The sequence below is a fragment of the Hippocampus guttulatus genome, chromosome 5 (genome assembly GCF_054856545.1).
Source record: "Hippocampus guttulatus isolate MCC_2025c chromosome 5, RoL_Hgut_1.0, whole genome shotgun sequence".
Taxonomy (NCBI): Eukaryota; Metazoa; Chordata; class Actinopteri; order Syngnathiformes; family Syngnathidae; genus Hippocampus; species Hippocampus guttulatus.
This window is the reverse complement of record NC_141265.1, coordinates 6,052,857-6,077,361: the sequence shown is the minus strand read 5'-3', so window position 1 is coordinate 6,077,361 and position 24,505 is coordinate 6,052,857. Positions and strand designations below refer to the sequence as shown.

Here is a 24,505-nt window from a genome sequence, read left to right as displayed (position 1 = left end):
GTAATGATCTCACACAGCCGACTGAGCTGAGACGTGGTGGAGCAGAAGAGAGGAGAAGAGCAGGCGGGCAGAAGGAGCGATATCGCCTCCACCTGGCGGTAACTCGCCCTGCGCGCATTCCCAAACTCAGCAATCCGCCTCCTCTCCTGCGGGGAGTCTTTTCAGTGATCGCCACTTGAAGTGGTCAGTGAGCACCGAGCCCCGTATAAACAGCTGAAGAAGTCATTAAAACAGACCACGCTTACCACGGTAAGATACAGTGTGGGAAGTACATGAAGTACCTTGACTTACAAATTGAAATTCGTTACCTTACTAAATCAACTCGATTTACTTGCGGGCCTTTATCAAATCGATGTTTCTCATGGGAATGAACTGAATTGTGCCCTTAAAAAAAACACAAGTTGTGTTCTTAATTGAAAAAAAAAATAGTTATACATTGTAAAATATAAATACCGTGGAACCCCACGCATTTGTGGTCCCGCAACAGCAAATTCATCTATTTGTTGCTTTATTTAGAAAAAGACCCAACATTTTTTTTAAAAGACATAGCATCGAGCATATTCGTGTTTTTGCGCAGGTTGACATGGCCTTTCAAAAGCTGAATATTGCCAGTATTGATGTTTTGAAAGTGTTATTGACTGCATGTACTCATAGTAAGTCTTTTGAATGATCTTGATCAGGTCACTGAGAGCATCTAGAGCAGCGGTACCCGTTATTTTTTAAGCCTCTGACTGGTTTCTCAATCCTAAGAAACACAAATTATTAAAAAAAGCAACTCACCATATGAAATCTACTGTCGGATTTTAGCTGTTAGCATTGTGGCTTCTCCTTTTTCAATGTCAATGCACATTATTGCCACTTAGAGAAGTAGAATAAATCATTACACATCATCATCAATCAAAGAGAGTTTACACAGTATTTGGCAAAAGAAATGTCAGGGTAGCAATAGGTGGATGTCTGTAAAAAGGACTATTCGAATTTCAACATTTAAAAAAATATTAATCACGGAGATGCATATCGCACAGTTTAGGAAATGTATATCTCCAGATCTGAATTATATTACCGTTTTTTTCTTTATCCCTCACAAAAAGTGGTTCCTCCTTTTAATTGTGCAGTCATCTCTGTCGTGTCTTTGCGTCCTAACTAAACGTATAAATCTCATCATATGCTGTTTTATTGTTGTATTTTTATGAGAAACAGTATGCAAACCCTTGGGTGAACCAATAAACATGTTTTATCGTCTTTGTCTCCACAGGACATGTTTGGCTCATTAACCATGAGTAAAATGACTATAGATGATGCTGATAAGCGTGGAGTAGCCTAATTGAACATGTGTTCAGTCAGACCATATAACAAGGACTTCTAATTCTGGTGTTTTTACCTTATTATGTCGAGCAACAGCCCTGTGGGAAAACAATTTATCATTGTCAAGCGTTACATCCATGTTGTGTTCGAATGTAAAATCGGATCTTCCTTATATGGAAAACATCCCTTTAACATTAACGAATAATGTAAATTATATCAGGTGCCCCTTTGAGTTTGTGTGTGTATATATAAATTGAATAATCTCGGAGAAGTATTGCATTGGTCCAGCTGGTGTTTGTTTTCTGGTCTCTGTTTTGTTGTTTCCAGTCTATCAAGTCATGTTGGCTTTGGTACATCATATTTGTGAAGGCGATGGTACATCTTTCGTAAACATTTCTCATCATCATCAACAATTCCGGGATCCCTCGGGTCAACGGACATCTGCAATTGTAATGCTTTTCTCGTCATCGATTATTTATACAACCAATTAAAATAAGGCATCGTCAACTTTTCATGAAGCTAAGTAACACACACGCACACATTTTTACCTCTGTTTATTTGCACCTAATGGACTGTTTTACCAATGAAAAAAAATATATTTAAAATCAATACTTTGCCATGGTAGGAATAATTTGGGACTTAACACAATAGGAGCGTATTTGGGTTGAGACATGCTGACTGTTGGATCGGGCTCACTAAACCATTCAGTCAATCCCTGCGGCCAAGACACATCTGCATTTGTAATGTTTCTCCAGCCATTAAATATTAATTTGTCACCCGTCTGTCAGTGTGCATGTGTGTGCGAGTGCCCACATGTATGTGTGTGTATTGATTTGGGATATGTGCAAGAATACAAAGAGACCCCCGAGACTCGAGAGGTCAACAGCTGCTCCTCAACAACCAATCAATTGTTGTGTATCAGAAAACACTACACACGGATACGCGGACACATACAGATGGCACTCTTCCTTCTCTAATGTGTTGCCATGGAAACCAGATACAGGCAGCCAAGAGGGAGCAGTTTTCCATCTTAAAACTGTAAATATTGAATTATGATGGAGTAGCAAGAGACGAGGCAACATTTGTGCTTCAATGATCAAGATAATCCTTTCATCTCTATTCACAGCTACAAGAAATCACTCGCGCGCATTAAGTTTAACATATAACGATGAATGTGTCTTTCCGATTCAGTCATTTATCCGACTCCATACTACACACACCCTCAATTCCTTCATCTCTCTATGGCTTTTAGGCTGGAAGAGCTTCATTGCCTCAAGTAAATAATTCCTGACCTGATTTGCAATGCATAAAAGAGAAAATCCCTCATGCTCACTTACGTCGCGCCAATCATGCACTGTAATGTTGCAATAGTTTTGTTGTTGGTCTAAGAGGTGTTAGGACAGATGAGAGGATGTGCGGGAGGTGGGGAAATGACTTCATTATTAAACACGCTGGCAAATATTTGAAATGAGAAGAATCATGGGATAAATCGCACGATCGTTACGAATAAAACGGTCAGGAAAGCTCATCATGAAAATAGTAACGCCACCTGGATGTTCATGTGTGCATAAGTGTGTCTGGAAAGAGAGCAGTGAGAGTCATTATGCTAACCTTGAGATGACATTGTGAGAGGGGAAGCGGATCCCATCAATGAAGGGCTTTTCTCAGGGAGTCCACTAATCTGAAAGGGCAGCAGAGGGTTCATCAGAGCTGGGAAACCCATGGGACTGACCGAGCTAATGGGGTTGGCCCAGACACAGACATGACTGGAAACGCATGAAAAAAGAAAAAGTCTGGTGCGATAATGCTGCGTGCGTGTGTGTTGTGAGAGGAACAACAACGCAATTTGTGTTTGTGTGTTTTCAAGTCAGAAGAGGCGAGAGCCATGCTGATAGAGTGATGAATTAATGGGACCTGTGACAAGGTTGATTAGCAAGGCCTCGGCAATCTAGCTAGGTTAATGAGGTAAATGACTCCTTCGTAACACAATCGCTTGCTCCTGATCCACTGACATAAACCAGCGTGAAACTACCTTCTAAAGACAATTGACGAGAATACGCTGATACCTTTTATTTACGTCAGCCACTTTCTCTCACTTCGTGTGGACTTTAATATCAAAATTACTTTCAGTCTACCAGTAAAAGGTGAATGGAGAGCACTTACATTGTCCTTTATTTGCATCATATGGTGCCATTTACGCACACATTCATTCCCCAATAGGATCTAAGATGTAACAAAGCACTTTACGGAACATTTATAATACACCATAACACATTATATATAATACAGACAATAATACAATCGTAACAACTATTCCTACACACGCCTTGAGCGCATCAAATCAAAGTCTCCTTTCACCAGCGGATCAGAAACATCACTGTTCAAGAACATTTTGACAATGGGAACTCAGAGACGGGATTTAAACCAGTAACCCTTTGGTTACTGAGAACTACAAGTGCCTATTTTTTAAAAAAACATCTTTAGGTACACCTGCAAAATCTAAACAAGGTAAAAAAAACAGCAAATAATTAATTTTAAAAGTGGTAATGTATTGTTTTTGTAAAGTATCAACTGGTTCGCCCAATAAAAAAGACTTAATTTCACCACTTTCACAACAACCACACTTTGTGCTGGAAACAAAATAAAAACAATTTTCATCAAAATAATAATCCATCCATCCATCCATTTTCCGAACCGCTTGATCCTCACTAGGGTCGCGGGGGGTGCTGGAGCCTATCCCAGCTGTCTTCGGGCAGTAGGCGGGGGACACCCTGAATCGGTTGCCAGCCAATCGCAGGGCACACAGAGACGAACAACCATCCACGCTCACATTCACACCTAGGGACAATTTAGAGCATTCAATCAGCCTGCCATGCATGTTTTTGGAATGTGGGAGGAAACCGGAGTACCCGGAGAAAACCCACGCAGGCCCGGGGAGAACATGCAAACTCCACACAGGGAGACAATCATAAATTGTTTTGAAAAATATTATTGCTCATTAAGTTACACCACAGCTCCCTTTACATCGGCATTTCGCATCCGTATATTATTCCCTCTTGTTGTGCATCATCACCTTTATTTGTCCCCATTGCGGGACAAATAAAGGATATCTTATCTTATCTTATCTTATCTTATGTTGTCTGAAGCTGTTGGGAGATGCGAGAGAGGAGCACGGCTGAAGTGTCCATTTACCAGTAGGATGCCGGGATCATAGATGTCACAATCACAGCCTGAGTGATGTCAATTACAATTACTACAAGCTGAGCTTGAAAGTAAAGAAGCAACTGTCGTTTCCTAACAACTGACAGTTTCAATGTTGGCGAGTAGCACACAAAAATAAAGACCAAAGAACAGAACTGTTAAGCACTTCAAGTTTAATTGATGTAAAAGTGATTATTCTTTAATAAGGTATATGTTGGATTGACTCGAATTGGGATGGGTGGTGCTCGGAAAGTTTTGTCCAGGAGTGTGAGATCAAAGCCAAAAAAGAAACTTGATCAAAACCGGGGTAAAAATGATACATGCTTTAAATCAAACCTCCTGCAGTGTGCCATGAATAAATAAGGATAGTTCACGCAGCCTTTTGTCGAAAGAGACTTTTTAAATTAATAATATTTACTCTTGAACAGCTTCACTACCTTCATATAAAGATTTCTGAAGAACTGTTACAAATGGCCGGCGTATAGCGGAACTGTCCCCGAGGTTAAGGCAATGTTGCAGAGGTGTGACAACCCGGGCAGCCCCACAACATGCAGAGCCTTGAGGAACTTGGCGGATCTCATCCTCCCTCAAGGCCTTGCAAACAAGGAGCTTTTTAACCACACCAGTGACTTCAACCTCAGAGATAGGAGAGCCCACCTCAGAGTCCCTCGAATTTTCTTTCTCCAAGGAAGGTGTTTCAGTGGAATTGAGGAGGTCTTCCATGTCTTCTCCCCACTGACTCACAACGTCCCGAGTCGAGGTTAGTAGCGCTCCATCTTCACTATACACAGTGTTAATAGTGCACTGCTTCACCATCCTGTAAATTCTGGATGACCAGAATTTCCTCAAAGCTGTTCATAAGTCGGCTCTCATGGCCTCGCTGAAGTCGTCCCATGCCCAGGTTTTTGGCTCAGGGACCATCTAAGCTGTGTTCCACTTGGCCAACCGGTAACGGTCGCCTGCCTCTGGAGTCTCACAGGCCAATAAGGCCGGATAGGACTCCTTCTTCAGCTTTTACTGCCGGTGTCCTAATCAGAACACCCCTCATGAAAGTGCATTCACTAAAGTACATGCGCACGCACACACAACACACACAGGGAGAGAGCAAGATCCTGCAAGGCTTTGCTTTCTATTTGGCTCGAAGGCAGAAATCCCTCTAATGAGAGTGCTAACCATGTCTGACAGGAGGTACCGACCAGAACCAAAAAAGGCAATGCAGGTCGTAACCAAGACAACAGTAAACACCACTTTAAATACTTCAAACTGTGGGCTCCATGCTGTCTCTGTCAATCTGAAGAGATGACACTGCTCCCATCCACCCACCACTCATGAGGACATTATCATAATTTTGTTGTCTCATAATAAGCCAAGCAATCAAATAGGCTCATCTTGAAGTCCTGCACACGCGAGTGTGCTGAGGCTCACATACTAGACAAAGAAGATGGCGAACAAAACCTGTCTTCTTATTTATTCAAACTGACAACTGACATCCAACAACGTTGGAAGCCTTACGTTGGTCGTACACAAAAGACAGCAAATTACTCTGTGACTGTCCCTCTTCCTATCACTCTTCTGCCTATAGAGAAGTGGCTTCAAGTTGTCTTGAGCCTGTAATCATTGCTCCCGGTATATTGCTTGTCTTCACTGGGAACCTTCTAATATGATAAGTTACAAATAATTTATACATTGTACACCATGTAGAGTACCTATCTACATAGCATCCTACATGTGTACTGACATCATATGTGGTTTGGTACTGCATATTGTGGTTCCCCAATCTACCGTGTCTCGACAAGTGAGTGATGTCGCCCACTTGAAAAAACTTAGCGCCTCTCCTGCGATTGACGTCTCCATCAAATAGACGGCTGGTATGTCTGAAGTTCATTAAATAAACCAATATCCGTGACCACACATTTAGGAAAACAGGTACATTCCACTGACAACTAATACAAAGGCTCCATTAACAAATGTGCATTTACAAAGATGGCCAGTTTTGATTGACACTGTCAGAGAGGTTTTTGTCTTTTCTTAACCAAAGGTCTATTATTGTGGTTGTTTGTAGAGGTGTAGATAGCAACGTGAAGTGTTATATATTATTGTTCTTTGCCCCACATGTTTAGTTGGCAGATCGTCGCAATGGATCTCAGCACACAGCTCAAATACTGGATTACATTACCTATGTGTACCTTAATGTTTTTGTCAATCCTCACTCAATACCGCATATATTTTGGACCCCCCTGTGCCTACTTTGCCTCTGTCAAAACACACTTCTGTGCTCCATGTCAATACTGTCAGTGCACAACTAGCTTACCACATTTAAATGGAATGATTGCCACTTTGACTGGCGATGACTGAAGATTGTGATCATTCCCTGAGCGGGGCAAACCTCCCTCTCTCAGATCTCTGCGAAATTACCAACCCACCTCCAATGCAGAGCTGCTGTCGGGGGTGTTCCTAAAACATTAGTTTATGTAAATATTGTTGCAATAGATTAAATATTTTAGGCTTCCGCATTATGTTATATTTTTCATATTTTGTTCAACTTGATTATCAACCGTCGGCAAGTATTTAAAAAAAAACACTGATAATAATTCAACTACCGATATTAATATTCCATAACATGAAATGACAACAGTTAGGCTGTAATCAGCCTATTACATTCTCAGGAAACAGATTCGGTTTGTTCTTAGCATGTGCGAACCTTCACGCCTCCTATATCCAGCCTTAAACATCCTGTTTCATGATAACTGCAAGCGGCCAGAAGCAGCTGCAATGGGAGCGCATCTACTTTGAGAAACACACACAGCAGGTGTATGGCAAACACAGTACCGGCTGTGATTGCGCTGACTTATTTCGTCATCGTTGACATATTCAGTCCAAGCTTGAAAGCTCTTTTGAAAAGGTCGCTGTCAATGTGACAACTTAATGTGTGGCAAGTGCACAGCAGATTGTGTGTGATGAATGAAAACAAGCCAACGGAAAGAAAAGACATTCTCTATCACAGAAGCTTGAAGAATCCATTCTTCTATCCCTTTACACAGGGTAATTGCAGTATGTATTGTACCTTCTTCCATCCAGTGGATGAAGATTTCGTTGTTTTCCCTGTCACTATACAGTATGTCGCTGGCATCGCGAGGTGAACATTATTTGCTGTAAATAATTTCAGCACATCAGTCAGACCCATAATAACCATGAGCACCAATCTAAGAGCTACACAACAAATGAATAATAATGCTCAGTTTTGCTCAGTCAGAACTAATATTCTGGCATGAGCGTAAAACACATCAAACCATATTTTAACTAACATGTTTTAGGGGAAAACAAGCAGCTAAATTGATGCAATAAAAATTTTAATTTTGGAAAATAATTCCTGATTATTTTATAACATATTATTTTTAGTTACTGTATTACTTAATGTATTGTATGATAGGTAATGATTTAATTAAATGAATTTGTATTAATATTGGTAAAATAATTCAAGTGGATTTTTAAATTGCATTATTTCAATTAACATAGTCATATTAATTCATTCATCCATCCGTTTTCTAATCTGCTTTATCCTCCCAATGAGCTGTCTTTGGGCTGTCAGCGGGGCATATCCGGGTTGCCAGCCAATCCCAATTCAGAATTTAATTTAAAAAATACAAAACGAATGTGTAAAATTAGTTTTTTTAAATGACAAATTATTAAATGACAATGTATTTTTCAAAATAAAATTAATACATTCCATTTAAATATCCAATTTCAGGGAAAAGACAGTTATATTATTGTAAGAAATATTAGAGAACTCCAGTGGCGCGCAAAAGCACAGCGGTTTCCCGGGCCGACAGGATGATTTTGAGTCACAGAAAAATAAGTTGTCTACATGGTTTTCCTAATTTCATGCTCCTCAATTCCAGCAGGATGCTTCTTCAGGCTGCCTCTTCATCTACGATCTGAGCCGGGCATTGCCCACATGATTTTTCATCAACAGGGGGTGTTGTGGATGTCCAACCTCAGTTGGGTGAGTTACCCTCGTACTGTATTACAATAACAAGCAGGTAGGATAAACAAAGACATGACCTAAGACTTTCCGTAATGACACGGTACTATTGTGCAGTAGTACCCCCCAATGGGAGCTGTGCAATGTGCAGAGTCACTGAGCAAAGATAAAGTGATCAATGGTGCGATACTTATAACACTAGGACGGTTATGCAGTTAGTGCAGATAATCGTTGCACCATTTTTTAGTGGCCAGGAGCAGTAATTGTAGTACAACTTTAGTTGTCCAATTCTGCAGAAAGTTCCTGAGCACTTTAAATAAAGTGTCTAATGTCGTGGAATATTGATCAACAATTGTTCAAGTATGTCGAGAACTGGAGCTACAATGATTAGTCCGGTAATACTCCAATAAGTGGTTTTGTGACTTTTTTGTTTGTTTGTTTGGTGGTGTGCTGTGACATTTTTTTTATCATGTTTTTTTTTTTTTGGTGTAAATCATGTACCTTGCCGCAATAAACACTGGGAAACACTGCCTTAGATAAAGATGATCTAAGATGATGGTGTGTGTGTGTGTGTGTATGTGTGTGTGTGTTGTGGCCACATTGTACACATTGTCAACAGTACCTCATGTGAACATTCTCAGCCTCCCTGAAACAGGATGTGGTGCGACAGCAAGTACTTGCTCAACAACACCCACTTCCTATGAGTTTGATAAACAGCCTTGCGGTTTCACCCCCTCTGCCCGGTGTGCATGATGTACACGCGCACACACACACGCACACGCACACACACACACACACACACACACACACACACACAGACCAGCTCAGCTGCATTACCATCTGCTAAAGTGACACATAACAAGAGTGAGATAGTGTGCATAACGTTACCATTTCCATCATGAGATTTACTGTGACGAACTATATAAACGCCAGCACAAGCACTTACGCCTCGATAACTCAGCCGCCTCTCCTCACATGCATAGCATTCACAGAGAAAGACATGAGAGGCAGGACCATAAGAACGCGCTCAAATCATCGCTGAATTAGACATGGGTATCAACATGTCACATTTGTTTTAAGAGTCAGTGATCTAAGCGTTTTGGAGTTATGTCTACCACTGGACAGTTATGATCCATATTAAGGCCCGCCTAAAGTGTCTCTAGAGGTTGATAATAGGATGCCAGGGAAGGCTGCTGCAAAAGTCTGAAGAAGAAATGCTTGCATGAGCACATACGGGGCTGTCAGTCACGTCTGTGAGCTGTCAGCATGCGCACAGAATGCGCGTACATCTGAGAGGAGACTGAGGGGTGTATTAGGCCTGCTTATTCTTCACACTTCTCTTGTCAACTGTAACATGAAAATGAAAGCTGTGTGTGTGTGTGTGTGTGTGTGTGTGTGTGTGTGTGTGTGTGTGTGTGTGTGTGTGTGTGTGTGTGTGTGTGTGTGTGTGTGCATGTGTTTGTGTGTGTGTGTGTGTCAGAGAAAAAGAGAGAGAGAAAGAAGCAGGGAGGGTCATAAGAGAGTAACCATGCCTAATCCTGTGGGATGTGAGGGCATCTACTGTGTATGGAGATGGGATGTAGAGATGTGTTCAGCGGTGCATGGATCACAAAAGCTCCCTCACTGACAGAAGATACTCCCAGGAGAGCGATGTCAAGCTGCTAAAAGAAAATGCATTTATGAATTTTCTTTTAGCCAAAATGGGCAGAACAATATTAGCCACACAGCTGATACATTATTTGCAACTAGTGAAAATTATATTCCTTCACTGAGATAATTGTTCCATTTCACTTCCGTTTTGATTGAGTCTCCATCCATTTATTGTGGGTCTTACTTTGCAATTGAGTTGCTGCTTCGCTTCAAACAGAGAGCTGTTCTAATATTTTGGAAAACACTTGCTACATAAGAGGGGGAAAATAGAAAACATTTGGATTATCCATCTGGACATACATGTGTCTTTTACAGTGTGTACTGCTGATAAACGAGATTCCAAAAGATTGACCAGAAGAGTGAGATGCATTTTCATTTATGTCTTACATTACTACTTCTACTAATGATAATTATAATTATTATCATTCATTTGGGTTATTATGATAATAATCATAATTATAATTATTATAGACAGTAAGGTACAATAGTGGTTGTCAGGGTCAGTGTTTGTGTGTGTGTGTGTGCGCATTACTGTATACTTAATTAGGCTGATGCGGCTTAATAGAGTGTACTGTAAACATACATTATGCCAACTAAAACATTTATAAATTATTATATTACATAACGCTAAACAAGAGAGCACTAATACAGTGGACACTCGTAGCTACAAACAGCTCAAGACTGGAAAGGGGGCAATATGACTAAGTTGGTTTTAATACAACAGTTACTCCAAACATTTGTACCTACCAGCCTGTTAGGGTGAGAAGAATCACCACTGGAGCAAGAACAACATGAAATGAAGCATTTGTGTTGTGTGTGTGTGGGGGGGGGGGGGGGGGGGGGTCTTCAGTAACTAGTAGTTTATACTGTAAAACCCGGTTGCGATTTACGTCACTTGACCGCGCTGACACGTAAAGCCAGTAGATGTCGGTGCTGCACCAAATAAGAGGTTGCTTTTTTTTTTTTTTTAATCCGGAAACACTGCTTATGGACCTTTAACAGGGCGGAAGTTGACACTCATGGAACCATTGTTAACATTTTACCGCTATGGCGTTTGACGTAAAATCCAGGGCGAAGCGATACGAAAAGTTGGATTTCCTCGGAGAGGGCCAGGTGAGAGGTCTTGATATGTGTCTGTAGTTTTTTTTTTCACTCTTAAAGTCTGTTTCTGTTCCAGGCTCTGGCGTTCTGCTTGCTTGGAGTAAAGCTAGCAGCATGCTAGCAAGCCGGTTGTTAATGTCAACAAAGCATATGCGGTGCACAGTGATACTCATTGATGATCAACATTTCTCTCAACACCAGTGTGTTTGGAGTTACGTGAATGGGGCTCTCCCTTTGCGTCAATGCTCATTTTACGTCGAAATGATGTATTGTTATCGCTTTTTTCGTGATTACATGATAGTATGACCATTTCTTCTCACTCAGTCAAAACTCACATGTTCGGTTTACACTGGACGGCGAGCTATTTTTTCCTCACGACTCTCTTATTGTTTCCGAAATAAACCTACGATCAATAATTTCTCGTGGACCAAACCACATGCCACATTTTTTGGGCTCTTGCACGGGGATGTGACGTAATAGCCTCGTTTGAATGTATCACTTCGTCTAATCAGATTATGAATTGCGATGAAAAGCCGTACAGCTCTCCTCCATTATTCGCGGGGTTTGGGACCCGGCCGGCTGGTGAATAGCGAAAATCCGTGTACACACAGTGAAATGCATTCAATTCAAGTAAAGTCAAGCTTTATTGTCAAATATGCTCTATGTGCAACATACAGCACAGATTAAATTACTTTCCTCTCTCAACTTTCCCAATTCGCAAATTTCCTCACTGTGGGACAAATAAAGGTTATCTTATCTTCCCGCAGTGCAAACGTGCAGTGCATTGAAACACACACTGCTAAAACTAAGGGCATCAACTGAACTGCATAAAATACATAAAGACAAAAATATATACATATGAACAAATAAAACAATTAATAGCAAACAACAGACAACCAAGGGCACTTGTGATTATTGTGTGTTAAAGCTTAGGTAGTGAATTGTTTGAGTGCAATGTCTAATTTTTTCCCAAATTCCGCCAAAACCTTCAATCTTTAAAAAAAAACACGGGTTAGCATTCATGATACGTTTTCTATTAAAAAAGGGAATGTGAGGAAAAAATAAGAAATGTTGAAAATAAATCAGCAATTATGCAAATGAGTGTTGATTGTACAGTCGTAAGAACAGCTATAGCTGTCCATTTCCTCGTTTGGCAATAATGTAATTTTATGTTCTTGTTATGTTTTTTATTAATTTGTGCTTGGGTATCACTGCTGTGATACGTTAATCAATTGTGGAGGGAGGGCAGAATAAGGGTTGTATTAGTTCCGCTGATCCTTCCTGTTTTGCTTTTCGGCTACTACCAAGGTGCTCTTTAGCAAGGTACCATATGGAATCTCACCTTTTATGCCTACATGACTGTGATCTGGTTCTTCCATTTATGTGCAAAATTTTACCTTGAGTGATTATGAGTGTAAGAAATGGCCTTCAGTATTATGAAACTAATTCATTATTCGTCTCTGTTCCCTAGTTTGCCACAGTGTACAAAGCCAGAGACAAAACAACTGACACAATAGTCGCCATTAAAAAGGTAAAGGTTTGCAAGCTCGCACTGTCAAGCACTTTGGGCTGTTCAGCTTCATGTATTGTAAATGTTTATTTTCCTCCCAGATTAAAGTTGGCCATAGAACTGAAGCAAAAGATGGTATGTTTTGACTCATTTGGCATGCGTACAACATGTATAACAAAGCAACTCTGTAAAGATATCCATCCCTCTTTATGTTTATAGGTATCAACAGGACTGCCCTCCGAGAGATCAAACTACTGCAAGAGCTCCATCATCCAAATATTATTGGGGTGGGTACATATTTATTTGTATTACTCTTGTGTTTTCACGTGTTAAATACAGACTTGGAGAGCTATACAACTTTGTGTTTTAGTTGCTGGATGCATTTGGACACAAATCAAACATCAGTCTGGTGTTTGATTTCATGGAAACTGATCTGGAGGTAAAACTTTGGTTATCCTTTCATGAAATATGCTTTAATACATCACATCTAGATGCTATAACTCATCCATCAAATTTGAATCTGTCTGTAATTAGCACTGTTAATATGTCTCCTTGTTAAAATCACCATTCTCTTCAACCTGCCATTATAATGCTGCCCATGATATCATTTATCAAAACCAAACATTAACTTTTGACCTCCCCAAATTTACTTTCATTATTGGTTTCATTTTATTAGTTACTTTTCTATTTATGTATTAATTTATTTTGACTGAAACCTCAGCTTCCGATGCTGCAAGTCAGAGTTAACGTGAGAGCTTTTGAGAGAGTGTGCATACATGATTGACAGACAAAACAACTTAATAAGAAAAGCAGTGCAACCATGAATGTAGCTAAGATGTTTTTTTTCCCCCTCTAAGTTTAGCATACCCTGCCCCTGCCACGCTACTTATAAATCATTACCAAGAATCCAGTGCTGTAAAAAAAAAAAAATCAATAGCTTCCCACTTTTAATGCTAACAGTCAATTGGGGCCATGAGCAGCTTGGATGAAATATGATGCTGTACTCAAGGCCGGTAAAGCTTATTCTTACGCATTTGAAAGATAGAGGATTGCATTCCTTGCCTGTAGGTAACCACACTGTAGGTGGAACGAACAGCGCTTCAAAGTAAGATCTGGTATCTGAATCTAGCGGTTGTTTTGACATCATCCTCTATTCTAGATTGTAAATCGTCTCAGCTATGTGGCTTCTTTTACCTTGTGATCTGTTTTCCTTTCCCTCCTTTTTACTTTCTTTTTACAATTTTTTTTTTTTGGGATAAAGGTGATCATCAAGGACACCAGCCTGGTCCTGACTCCAGCCCACATCAAAGCCTACATCCTCATGACTCTACAGGGGTTAGAGTACATGCATCAACATTGGGTCCTACACCGGGTAACGACAAAATATATCATGTATGCACATGTACACAGATTTATGTTTGTAATGCCGGTCCAATGGAAAATTGCAGATACCATCAAATGTTCTAATGCAGACAGCACCTCTGCCTGGTTCGAGTCACAATGACAGTGTGTCAGGAAGGAACATAGTCATACAAACTCTACCTGACATTTGCTGTGTTGAATTTTCAGGATTTGAAGCCCAATAATCTGCTGCTTGATGGTAATGGAGTGTTGAAGTTGGCTGATTTTGGTTTGGCCAAAGCCTTCGGCAGTCCCAACAGGGTCTACACTCATCAAGTTGTCACCAGGTCTGTGCTTTTTTTGTATATTAACTAACGCGGGCAGGGGCAAGAGAGAGAAGCCTGACAATTATAAAAACCCATGACTGTCAAGAAAAAGGAAATTGAATAAATACTGTACATACATGCTTTCATTTGGCAGCAGTTGGGTCCAAATAGATTTTTTAAAACATGTATGTTTAGCAATATTGACAGATTGAATACTAGAACAAAACAATTCACCAAAATCTTGTTTTCGCTGCCCTGTATTTTTTATATTGTCAAATGATTTTGGTTTGGAATGAATTATTCCTATCACTTTAACAGTACTCAATGGTCAGTTGAAGTAGATACAGCATGTACCGTATTTTCCGCACTATAAGGCGCTTCAGAGTATATGGTGCACTTTCAATGAGTGGCCTATTTTTAAACTGTTTTCATATATAGGGCACACCGCATTATAAGGTGCATAGAATAGAAGCTACAATAATGGCTAAGGTTGCATTATACATCCACTAGATGGAGCTGCAGCAGTAACAAAGCGCTTTGCAGAACATTTAAAATACTATGTCCAATAAATCGGAATATTTATCCATATATAAGGCGCATCGGATTATAAGGCGCACTGTCATCTTTTGAGAAAATTGAATGTTTTTAGGTGCACCTCATAGTGCGGAAAATACGGTACTTTTTAAAAAATGGTAGAATATACAATTATAAATACATAAGTACAATGTTCATAGTTCAAGAAAATTCCAAAGTCACTATAATAAACAAAACCTGACATTCAGAATAAAAGTAATTCCCACCCCTGTGTTTTCTCGCGCTTTCCCCAAGCATTCATGTTAGGTTAATTGACTATAAATTGTCCTTGGGTCTGAATATATGTATGAGTGAGAGATTTGACTATATGTGCCCTACCCTGCCTCTCCTCTCAGCTTTGATAGGCTCCTACTTAGCCGCGACCTCATTGAGGATAAGTGGTATAGGAAATGGCTGGATGGATCACATTACATTGCTGAGGTGTACCTAATGAAGTGACTATGGGTGTTCTACAGTTTTTTTTTAAACTCTCAAATTTGTCAGTAAACAATTTTTATATCTTTCCTAGGTGGTACCGCTCTCCCGAGCTCCTGTTTGGTGCCCGAATGTATGGAGTAGGTGTTGACATGTGGGCGGTGGGATGCATCCTGGCAGAGTTGCTCCTTCGGGTATCCAAATATTTTGACTGGATGTAAAACACTTTATCTTTGGGCTAATGCTTTTCTGTGTTCATTTTGTTTTAGATACCATTTCTTGTTGGAGACTCGGATCTTGACCAGCTGACCAAAATCTTTGAGGCTCTTGGTACGCCGACAGAAGAGACATGGCCGGTATGCATTTGTTTGCTTCATATCGTCCTTTTTTTCCCCCTTCCATAATATCATTGTCTGTTTTTGTTTCACTTTACAGGGAGTAAGCAGTCTACCAGATTATATGCCTTTCAAAATATTTCCTGGCACACCTCTTGAGCACATATTTAGTGCAGCTACCGATGACTTACTAGAGTTGCTTCATGGCCTTTTCACATATAACCCCTCAACTAGGACGACAGCCACACAGGTGATCTTAGTAATTGACTTGTCTTAAAAAAAATAATAATAATAATAAATCAAGAACACATCTTTAGTTTGTGTGGTGCAATATTATTGTTTGACTCTAATGTTTATACTGTACATATCAGGCTCTGAAAATGAAGTACTTCAGCAATCGGCCTGGTCCCACACCTGGCCCTCAACTTCCCCGACCAAACTGCTCGGCTGAAGTTCTGCGAGAAAAGGAAACAGCCGGGCTGAAAAGAAAATTAGAAGGCCTGGAAACAAGTAATGAAAAACCGATTGCTATCTAATATTTCTCACTATCACCCGACCGCTAATATGATTTGGCTTCAGTAAATTATATGAATAAAGATGAATTGTATAGCAAGAGAGTTAAGATTGTATATTTCACATCATCCCACAAACACCCAGGTCACAGATAGTCAGTAACCTGAAAACCCCTTCCAGCAATGGCTATTTATACCAGGCATATAAATCGCTTCATTGAAAGTAGCAATTCCAAAGGGTGTTGGCTGCATGAATCTTTATACAGTGGAGGCGAACGCACACATTTCTGCTGTTTAAGTGGATTGTGGGAGGGCATATTTTACTTTGGTGTTCATGGCGAGGTTCAAAGCTTTTCCGTCTCCTCTGCTCCTGTGGTTTGGAAAATATCTGGGTTTACTATTCCTTATGGTTGAGGCTGAACCTACATTACAGAGAGGGAATATAAAGACGGATAGACTTTCTGGGTGTATAAAATGTACATTACAAGTTTCTAGTGTGTATTGCTATTTACTGTAAAAGCAGATGTTATTTCTTAATGTACTGATTCGATGCATATTCTTGTCTTTGACTTTCAGCTACCATGAAGAAGTTGATATTCTAATCAGATGTGCATGGCGCAGGACTGATGTGGGCTGGAATGTCAAAGGTACTGCTCAATCCTGCAATCCAGCAAGGGATGGACAGTATGACCTGCGGTCAAGAAGCACTTCTGGGATCTCTGAACTACAGTCAACAGCCTGCTGGGTTTGGGCTGTTTATCCATCTGTGACAGAAAAAAAGAAAGACCGCACTAGCACGCCACGGATAAAAGTATTGGTACCAAGCCATTACACCCACAAGAACCACTGAGTGATCAAAACATACATTTAAAAAAACATCTATAAAGTCACTGATGTTGGATGAAAGGGCCACAGCTCACAATATCTGTAGTTCATCACAAAGGTGTTTGGGACAGTCAAGTTCAAGTGTACCACACTCCTCTGACCATACCTTTGTCGAGTCATGCCTTACGGGCCTTCCCCAAACTGTCACCACACAGTTGTAAGCACAAAATTATGTATATGTAACACAAGGAATTGATATTCAGGGTGAATTAATCAGTGTTGCCCGATTGGTTCATTCATCAGGAAGTGTGTCTGACTACTTTTGTTTAGCTATGTATTATTTTTTGTACATAAAACCAATAAATGGTGCAAATGCATAAAGTGATTTCTCTGGACTTATTATGCATGAAATGAATGGTGAAAGTAAGATTAATACCTCAGGCCATGCAGTACATTACTGTTTATTATACTTGGTGGGAGTAAGGTCCTCACTAATATGCACGATAACCAATGTTTTCACAAATTTTCCATGCACCTGAGCACGGTGAACAACATCAGTGATGCACAAAAAGGCCAAACCACTGTCATACCCGTCCAAAGCCCGAGGTCATAGGTATGTTACAAAAAAAATGCAAACCATTAATATGTCAAAATAGATCTTACCACTGAATAGAGACTTGTGACACGAATGAATCGGCCATAATTTGGAAGAATTGGTTGATTATTGGTTCGTCAATCGTTTTTGGTTTGACTTGAAATCATGACATCTGACCATGACAGACAGTTGGCCTGGCCGCTGACAAATCAGGATTGACCGACTGGCTACATTTAATGATGGTAGCTATCCACAATTCAGTACTACATCAGGCTTTGCTCATGTTTCCAACAATCATTTTCAAAAACGTATCATTTTGTTAAAAACAAAGCTCTGAATTCACTCTACATCGTCTTTAATTATCAGAATCCTTCAGTACAGTACACGATGTGCATTGTTGGAAGACTGGCTTTGCCATGGACCCCAAATATTAAATATTGTAGGCCCATGTCTCTGTATTGGTACTGTCCCGAGATTTCGGTCAATCGGGTGTCCTGATGTGTGTTAGGGCTTCCCGGGGCTTCTTGACCTATGCGTTTTTGGAGCAACTTTTATTTGTGTATTTATTTTCCACTGGGTCGCGGAATACACAAAAATGAGACAAACTGACCCGCTGTGAATGTGCATCCTGAAATGTGCGTCAAGGTTTTCAGGGCTACCTGACCCAAATGTACTGTGTTTTTTTTTTTCACACCCCACCCCCTTTCCAAAATCCGATTTGCGCCCCTGCCTGAAACATGTTTACTGAATATGTTATTGTAAATTCGTCATCTCGTCATATCTTTTACTGAAAATCGTTGTCAATAAAGTACAGTAACGTTTGCGTTGTGTTCCCGTGATGTGCAGTGTCGACGACAGGGAAGAGAAAAGGGTGTTTGTGGAGGAATGAGAGGAGGTACAGTAGTACAGTGTCGGTATAGTATTGGAGAGAAAAGGAGAGGAGAGGCGGGCGTGTGGGGAGCTCGAGGCTGCGCAGGAGGACAGACAACACTCAGCTCTTGCATCGCGTTTGTTGGAGCTTTCATGTGTTTCTCTTCGTTTTTCTGAAGCTGTTCGCCGCGTCTCCGTAGGATGTGCACTCCGTGCTGTATTTCGCAGGTGAGGACAAATGCTGTTCTACTGTCGTTTCAGGCTCTTCTTGGTGTTGTGTTACAAATACAGCACGAGTCTTGACACAAGCGGCGAGCGTCGCTTTGTGGTTTACGCCTGATGTTCCCATTCACAACGCTGAGGTTTGCCAATTATCTTTTTTTACGGTCAACGTTGACAGTTATTGTGAATACTTCATCTTGTGAAAAAAATCATAAATTTTGTCACTCAGTGTTGACAGCGGTTAATTGCGATACTGATGGACAACAAAGCAGCAGGGCTTAAGTGTGCTAGCTAAACATCAGTTAGCAGGGACTGCTTTTAAAAAACGTCGCCATTGGCCTGAACAGATGTTACATAGACACAGATGAAATTGCTGAGTTTTTACGGCTCAGACTTGTCTTCACCGCGGTATTAGTCTAAAGATGATTTCACGTGGTTGGCATTTTTCGAATTGCTATTACTGTACTCCAGTTTAACTTTTTCAGCCGCTGACATTTTTGCTGTCAGTCATGAAAGCTCATTAAGTTGCCACTGTAGTTTCTGGATCAGCAACTTTTGGAAACACTTTGCTTAAAACGCCTGGCAGGGTTTGCTTTGTATGTTTTAAATTGTTGTCATCTTGAGCATATCTACTCAATCAGTACCTTTTCGAGTTTAAAAGTGGTAAAATGTTGAATCAGATAACGTTGTGAACCCATAATAGTGTTATGTTTCACTTGCTCTTTAAACCGTTGTTAGTAATATTCAAAATTAGGATACAGTCTTCATTGGATATTATGTTTTTATAGTACCAATATTTATTTCTGGGCAGTAAATAATTTTCCACATTTCCAACAAAAGTGCTTTAATGGACCGTTTTTAGCTTTTTCTGCATTTACCCATTGTATCGTGAGCATAAACGTAATTATGTGGAAGTGCCTTATAATTGTCTCTAATTACATGCTTGTCCTGTAACATTTCTACTCCTTTGTACAATATTAGGCACTACAGTGAACCAGTGGATAGCATGTTTGTCTAATAGGTCAGAGATTTTGTTTTCAAATCTCGGTTTCAGCCTTTCTGTGAAGAATTTCTGTTCTCGATTGGGGTTTTCTCTGGATACTCTGGCATTCCCAAAACTGAACTCAATTTTATATGGCGCGTTCACAACAGCTGCAGCTGTAACAAAGCGCAGAGCACATGAAATAAAACATAACAAACAAAATCATTGCTAACAATGCAAACAAACAAAATCTTATTCCCCATTTCTGTATGCGCTTTGGAGTTTTACGTTATCCTCGATGAAAGAGGAGCGATTCAAAGTCTCCTTTCACCAGTGGATCGGAGATGTCCTGATCACAGCTTTCATGACTGCACTCTCGTCTGCTACAAGCTAAGTTTTAAAGTAAACAAGTAACTGTAGTGTCCATTGGTGACTAACATGCAGTAAATACGGAAAGAAAAGTTCACTTCTCCAGTTCCAATTAGAGCCTCTTAACTTTCAAATGCGGACTCCTCTCTACATCTCCAGGCCCAATGTTGACAACGCTATGCGCTCCAACCATCCTTACTGTCGCAGACAGTACAACAACACCGACATTTCCGTGCACAATATGGGGCTGTTGCCAACATCCCCCTCAATCGAAATGATGATAAGGCAAGCATGTGCTGCCAAAATGGCGAAATCATCAACCACCAATATTCTCCTTTTGTGAAAGTCATGACCAAAAATGCTAAAGTCAACAATGGGTTCACATAACATACAATTAACATTAAACGACAAAGGTAGTAGAAAAGTACATATTAAAGTGAAAAATTAGTCTTTTAGCAGGCTGTCAACTCAAAGGCGCCATCTTTGAACTCACCCCCCCCCCCCCAAAACTCTACAAAACATGCATGCTGTGGAAAGCTGAAGAGGTTACACACAAAAAAAAAGGAGAGGGGGCAAACAGTGAAATCAGTTTTGTTTGGTAATTCTCCAATCTTTACCCCAGACAACCATTTTGTCTTTTGTGTGTGTGAGTGTGTGTGTGTGTGTGTGTGTGTAATTTTCCTGAGATTGAAATGTGTCCATTGTGGTTTCAAGGAGCCCAAATTAGAGTGTGGTTTGTTCATTTCCTCCTTGCCCCGCAAATGGAAATTAAGAAGCAGTGAGCGCTGTTTGGTTTGGAAAAAGGATGGTCATCATGTGTGTGGGAGCAAGTCGCTCATAACATCTCAGTGGGATTGGAGATCTCCACCATGTTGCAGTGAGGTAGGGGGTAGGCTTTTGTCCAGTGTTGAGTTTGCATCCAAAGAGCTGTGAGCATTGGCTGTGACTAAGCCAGTCACGAAACCATGTGGATGCATGTAAGCTGCACAGCTAGGCTACACGACTCTCTGGCACAGTACATGAGGACATAGAGGGAACTGAGAGCTACTTCTTGGTTATTGATTAATATGAAGGGCTATCACTTTGATACACACTTCTGAAAGAACATATTCGGCTCAAATTACCTTTACTTATTGTATATGTTCTGATGTGTAATTGATATTCACCGATGGGAAGACACTAGTCATGCCAATAATTTCTCACAGTAATTATCACTCGCTCTGTGCTGACCTTGTAATTTAGGCATATGATGGGAGTTAACTGGATAGCATAGATTATGTGATTCGAGACGTATTAACATAAATTCCAACTCACATGGCAATGTAGTAAGTTAATCACCTGTAAAATTTAACTGTTGCTCACATTGAATGGACTGATTGAGAGCTTGGACTAGACTGCTCTAACTATACGTTCATAGCATTGATGGTTCACTTAAAGAGGACATATCATGGAAAATTGACTTGTATGCAAATACGGTAGTTGGGTTAGGAGTACCTCCCAACCAATAATGTGAGAAATTCTACAACCAGGGTAATATTTTCTCAGTTGCCCATTTCAGAAAATGGGTTTTTATGCAAGATAGTCTGGAATTCACAAATTGGGAAATCACAATTTGGCAAATTTAAGAATCGGCTGCTTGGCTTGTCTTAACGCCCGAGCGCCACCCTATTTGTCATGGTCGTGAAAGCCATGCTGGACATTGGCCATACTAGTTAGGGGCGGCTATCCCCTTCAAAACAGGCAAATTCTGGCAAGATGAGAAAAGTACAGGAGAACTCTTGATCCCTGTGATATTTTGACAAAAGCATGTCACAGACATGGAATTAAGACACAGATGTTGTTTTAAATTGTGAATTATTTGTTTTAACTATCAACCAAAAAAATTTAAGAAAACAGTGATGTGATTTTTTTTAAACATTTAAATTTGAAGTAGTTAATTTTACACATGAATGGTTAAGCTGTTACCATCTTACATGTTTGAATTTGGTTGTGTGAGGTTGTTTCATAATGAGCTAGCTTGAGTGAGCCAATGGTGTTTGTCGTCCACACACACACACACACGTAATTTGTACTTTACTTATAGCTATGGGCTGTTTTTGCCAAGAAAGAAGCAAAGACTTGGTTTGCACAGAAAACAGAGGAGTGATACATTTTTGCTGTGTGTACGCAGCTGCCTAGACATTGCAACAATGGTGGTGTCACCGTGTAAGGTGACCCGGGGAGGCTTTCTCAGTGGGAGGGACGCTGTGCCATGAATCGTTTTCTATTGTCATCGATGTCGTTCCTTTTTCCTCCTTCCCCTCAGACATTTCTCCTCGCTGCTCTGCTGTAATTTGATACAGCGGGGAGTGTCGAGACTTTCGTCTGAACTGTTTCTGTCTCGTGATTCAACCTCGTCTGCGTTATTCCCCGGCCATTATCATGAAGATCTTAGAGCAACCGAGTTCCTCTTATTTTTTTTGTTTGTGTTTCTCCGAGCTATGAACAACAACGTATTTTTGAGTGAAGCCAGCTAGTACAACGGAAGCGTCTGTTCACCTTTGTGTGGCTCAATTTGTTTTTAGCTACTGTTCCTGTGATTATGACACACCAATGTTTTGTATTCATTTTGGCTTGGAGATAGGATGGTAGTTAACAATATGGAAGGAATAATCATTATCCTAAGTGCTCTGCAAGACAGCACTGCTCACTTATTGGATAAAGGCTTTGTCTACATTTTAAGCTTTGATCATTGAAGTGCCAGATGAAGACAATTCTCTCTTCAAGACGACCACACTTAAACTCAAATTTAACCTTTGAGATATTTCCAGAAGTCTTCCTGCTGCTACGTCCAGCAAAGAGCATCCCTGTTGCTAAGAGCGCAGTTCACCCCAGAGAATTTGAGATGGGTCAAAGGGCAGATGAATATCACCAAGACAGGGTGAAAAGTGAAAAGAAATCTAAAACTGGTAACAGTAAGTTTTTTTTTTCTGGGTGGAGAATGAAGGAAAGATGACAAATCATTTTGGGGAAACTGACTGTTCTCCATTGAGACATTTGTGAGGCTCTTGCCTCATTTTCTCTTGAATACCACAACTGGACCAAGGAGGGAGTTATTTTGAGGAAGGATAAAGATCTTTTTGTGGGACGGCCAGAGCAACATGACAAGCAAGCGGGGGGTTGCTATGGACGTTGAAGTAGGGACATATGTAAGAGACACGCTGACCACCTGTCGATATGCTCGCCGGGCGGTTGAAAAGGGGCCATGTAGTGGTTAAGGGCAGCGTTGGTAACCATGGATACTCCTTTTTGTATCCGTGTCTGAGACCATTTCTTTAGACACCCTCTCCTGGTTCTGCCCCTCTCCCTCGCAGAGTCTGTCATTTGCCCACACGCAGTCTAGAGTTCCCTGGTGAAACGCCCCCTTCAACTAATGAAATCCAAACACCCTCTCTGTGAAATGGCCATTTGTTTCCTGGTTCATTTCACTCTGTGCTGTCTAATTAATCGCCCTTTGAGGAGGACGTGGGGTGCGATACTATTATCTTGTTAGGCAGCGTGGAGGAAAATGCTGGCCACGGGAGCTAAAGTGTGTTGACACAGCCTTGGGGGAGGAGTCGGGGATCGAGCCAGGAACTTTGCCAAGAACTTGCCAACCCTGTGGTTTGAACCACACCTGCTAAAGGTTTCTATTTAAATGCCACAAGACAGGCAAATGAGTAGGTTACATATGGAGGTCATAATCATTGCGTGCGACAAAAACATTTAGAAATTCTCATTTCTAAACTCAACCATGTTCCCAAATCTCAAGAGAAAAAGAGCATCTAATGTACACCAGGCTCACCTACCGTGAACTCATTCACTCCCAAAGACGTATTTAGATGTCTTTTCAGATGCCACACATTTAATCCCAGCTCCTCATTTTATATTGACGGTACTTGAAAAGGGTCTGAAAATGGCCATTTTCAGACAATATAATTACAGTCAATATAAAATGAGGAGCTGGGATTAAATGCGTTGCGTCTGAAAAGACATCTAAATACGTCTTTGGGAGTGAATGAGTTAAAATTACATGGCACTTTGCATCAATTAGGTCTGGCTATGACAGTCTTCCTTTGTTTATATCTTAATGCTAATCAGTCGTCTGTGTGGTATTTTGAACAGAATCCTCGTAGAAGACCATATTGCGAATTGGTTTACCCACAGGACATAGTAGGGACCCTGCCTTACTGCTTGCACTTTGATCAAGACTAAGATTACTGCCATGGCTGAAAGGCAAATTCAATTTATCCCGAAAGAATTAGCAGCTCTTGACTTGCACCGAGTATTTATATTTCCTTGACATCTTCAAGATCCAGGATTGCCATATCATCGACTGAAGCCCGTGTCTCA

At 40.5% G+C, this 24,505-nt stretch overlaps 2 protein-coding genes across 3 annotated transcripts in view; both read left to right on the top strand.

Moving 5' to 3' along the window:
- The first annotated feature begins 11,126 nt into the window (after positions 1-11,126).
- On the top strand, positions 11,127-17,477 carry cdk7 (cyclin-dependent kinase 7). The gene is made up of 12 exons (XM_086111998.1): positions 11,127-11,251; positions 12,711-12,770; positions 12,851-12,884; positions 12,969-13,036; positions 13,120-13,188; positions 14,011-14,121; positions 14,319-14,437; positions 15,519-15,618; positions 15,694-15,780; positions 15,860-16,009; positions 16,131-16,269; positions 16,848-17,477. The coding sequence occupies exons 1-12, from the start codon at positions 11,186-11,188 to the stop codon at positions 16,871-16,873; spliced, it is 1,029 nt and encodes a 342-aa protein (XP_085968124.1). The 5' UTR covers positions 11,127-11,185; the 3' UTR covers positions 16,874-17,477.
- Positions 17,478-18,433: 956 nt separating this feature from the next.
- The window catches only part of serinc5 (serine incorporator 5), a 14,665-nt gene continuing 8,593 nt past the window's right edge, over positions 18,434-24,505 (top strand). The window contains exon 1 of one of the 2 annotated variants that reach the window (XM_086111996.1): positions 18,434-18,789. In XM_086111996.1, coding sequence (XP_085968122.1) covers positions 18,763-18,789 — 27 coding nt within the window. In that variant the 5' untranslated portion in view covers positions 18,434-18,762. Of the gene's footprint in view, positions 18,924-24,505 lie in introns of both variants that reach the window. The other variant, XM_086111997.1, reaches the window with a different exon arrangement.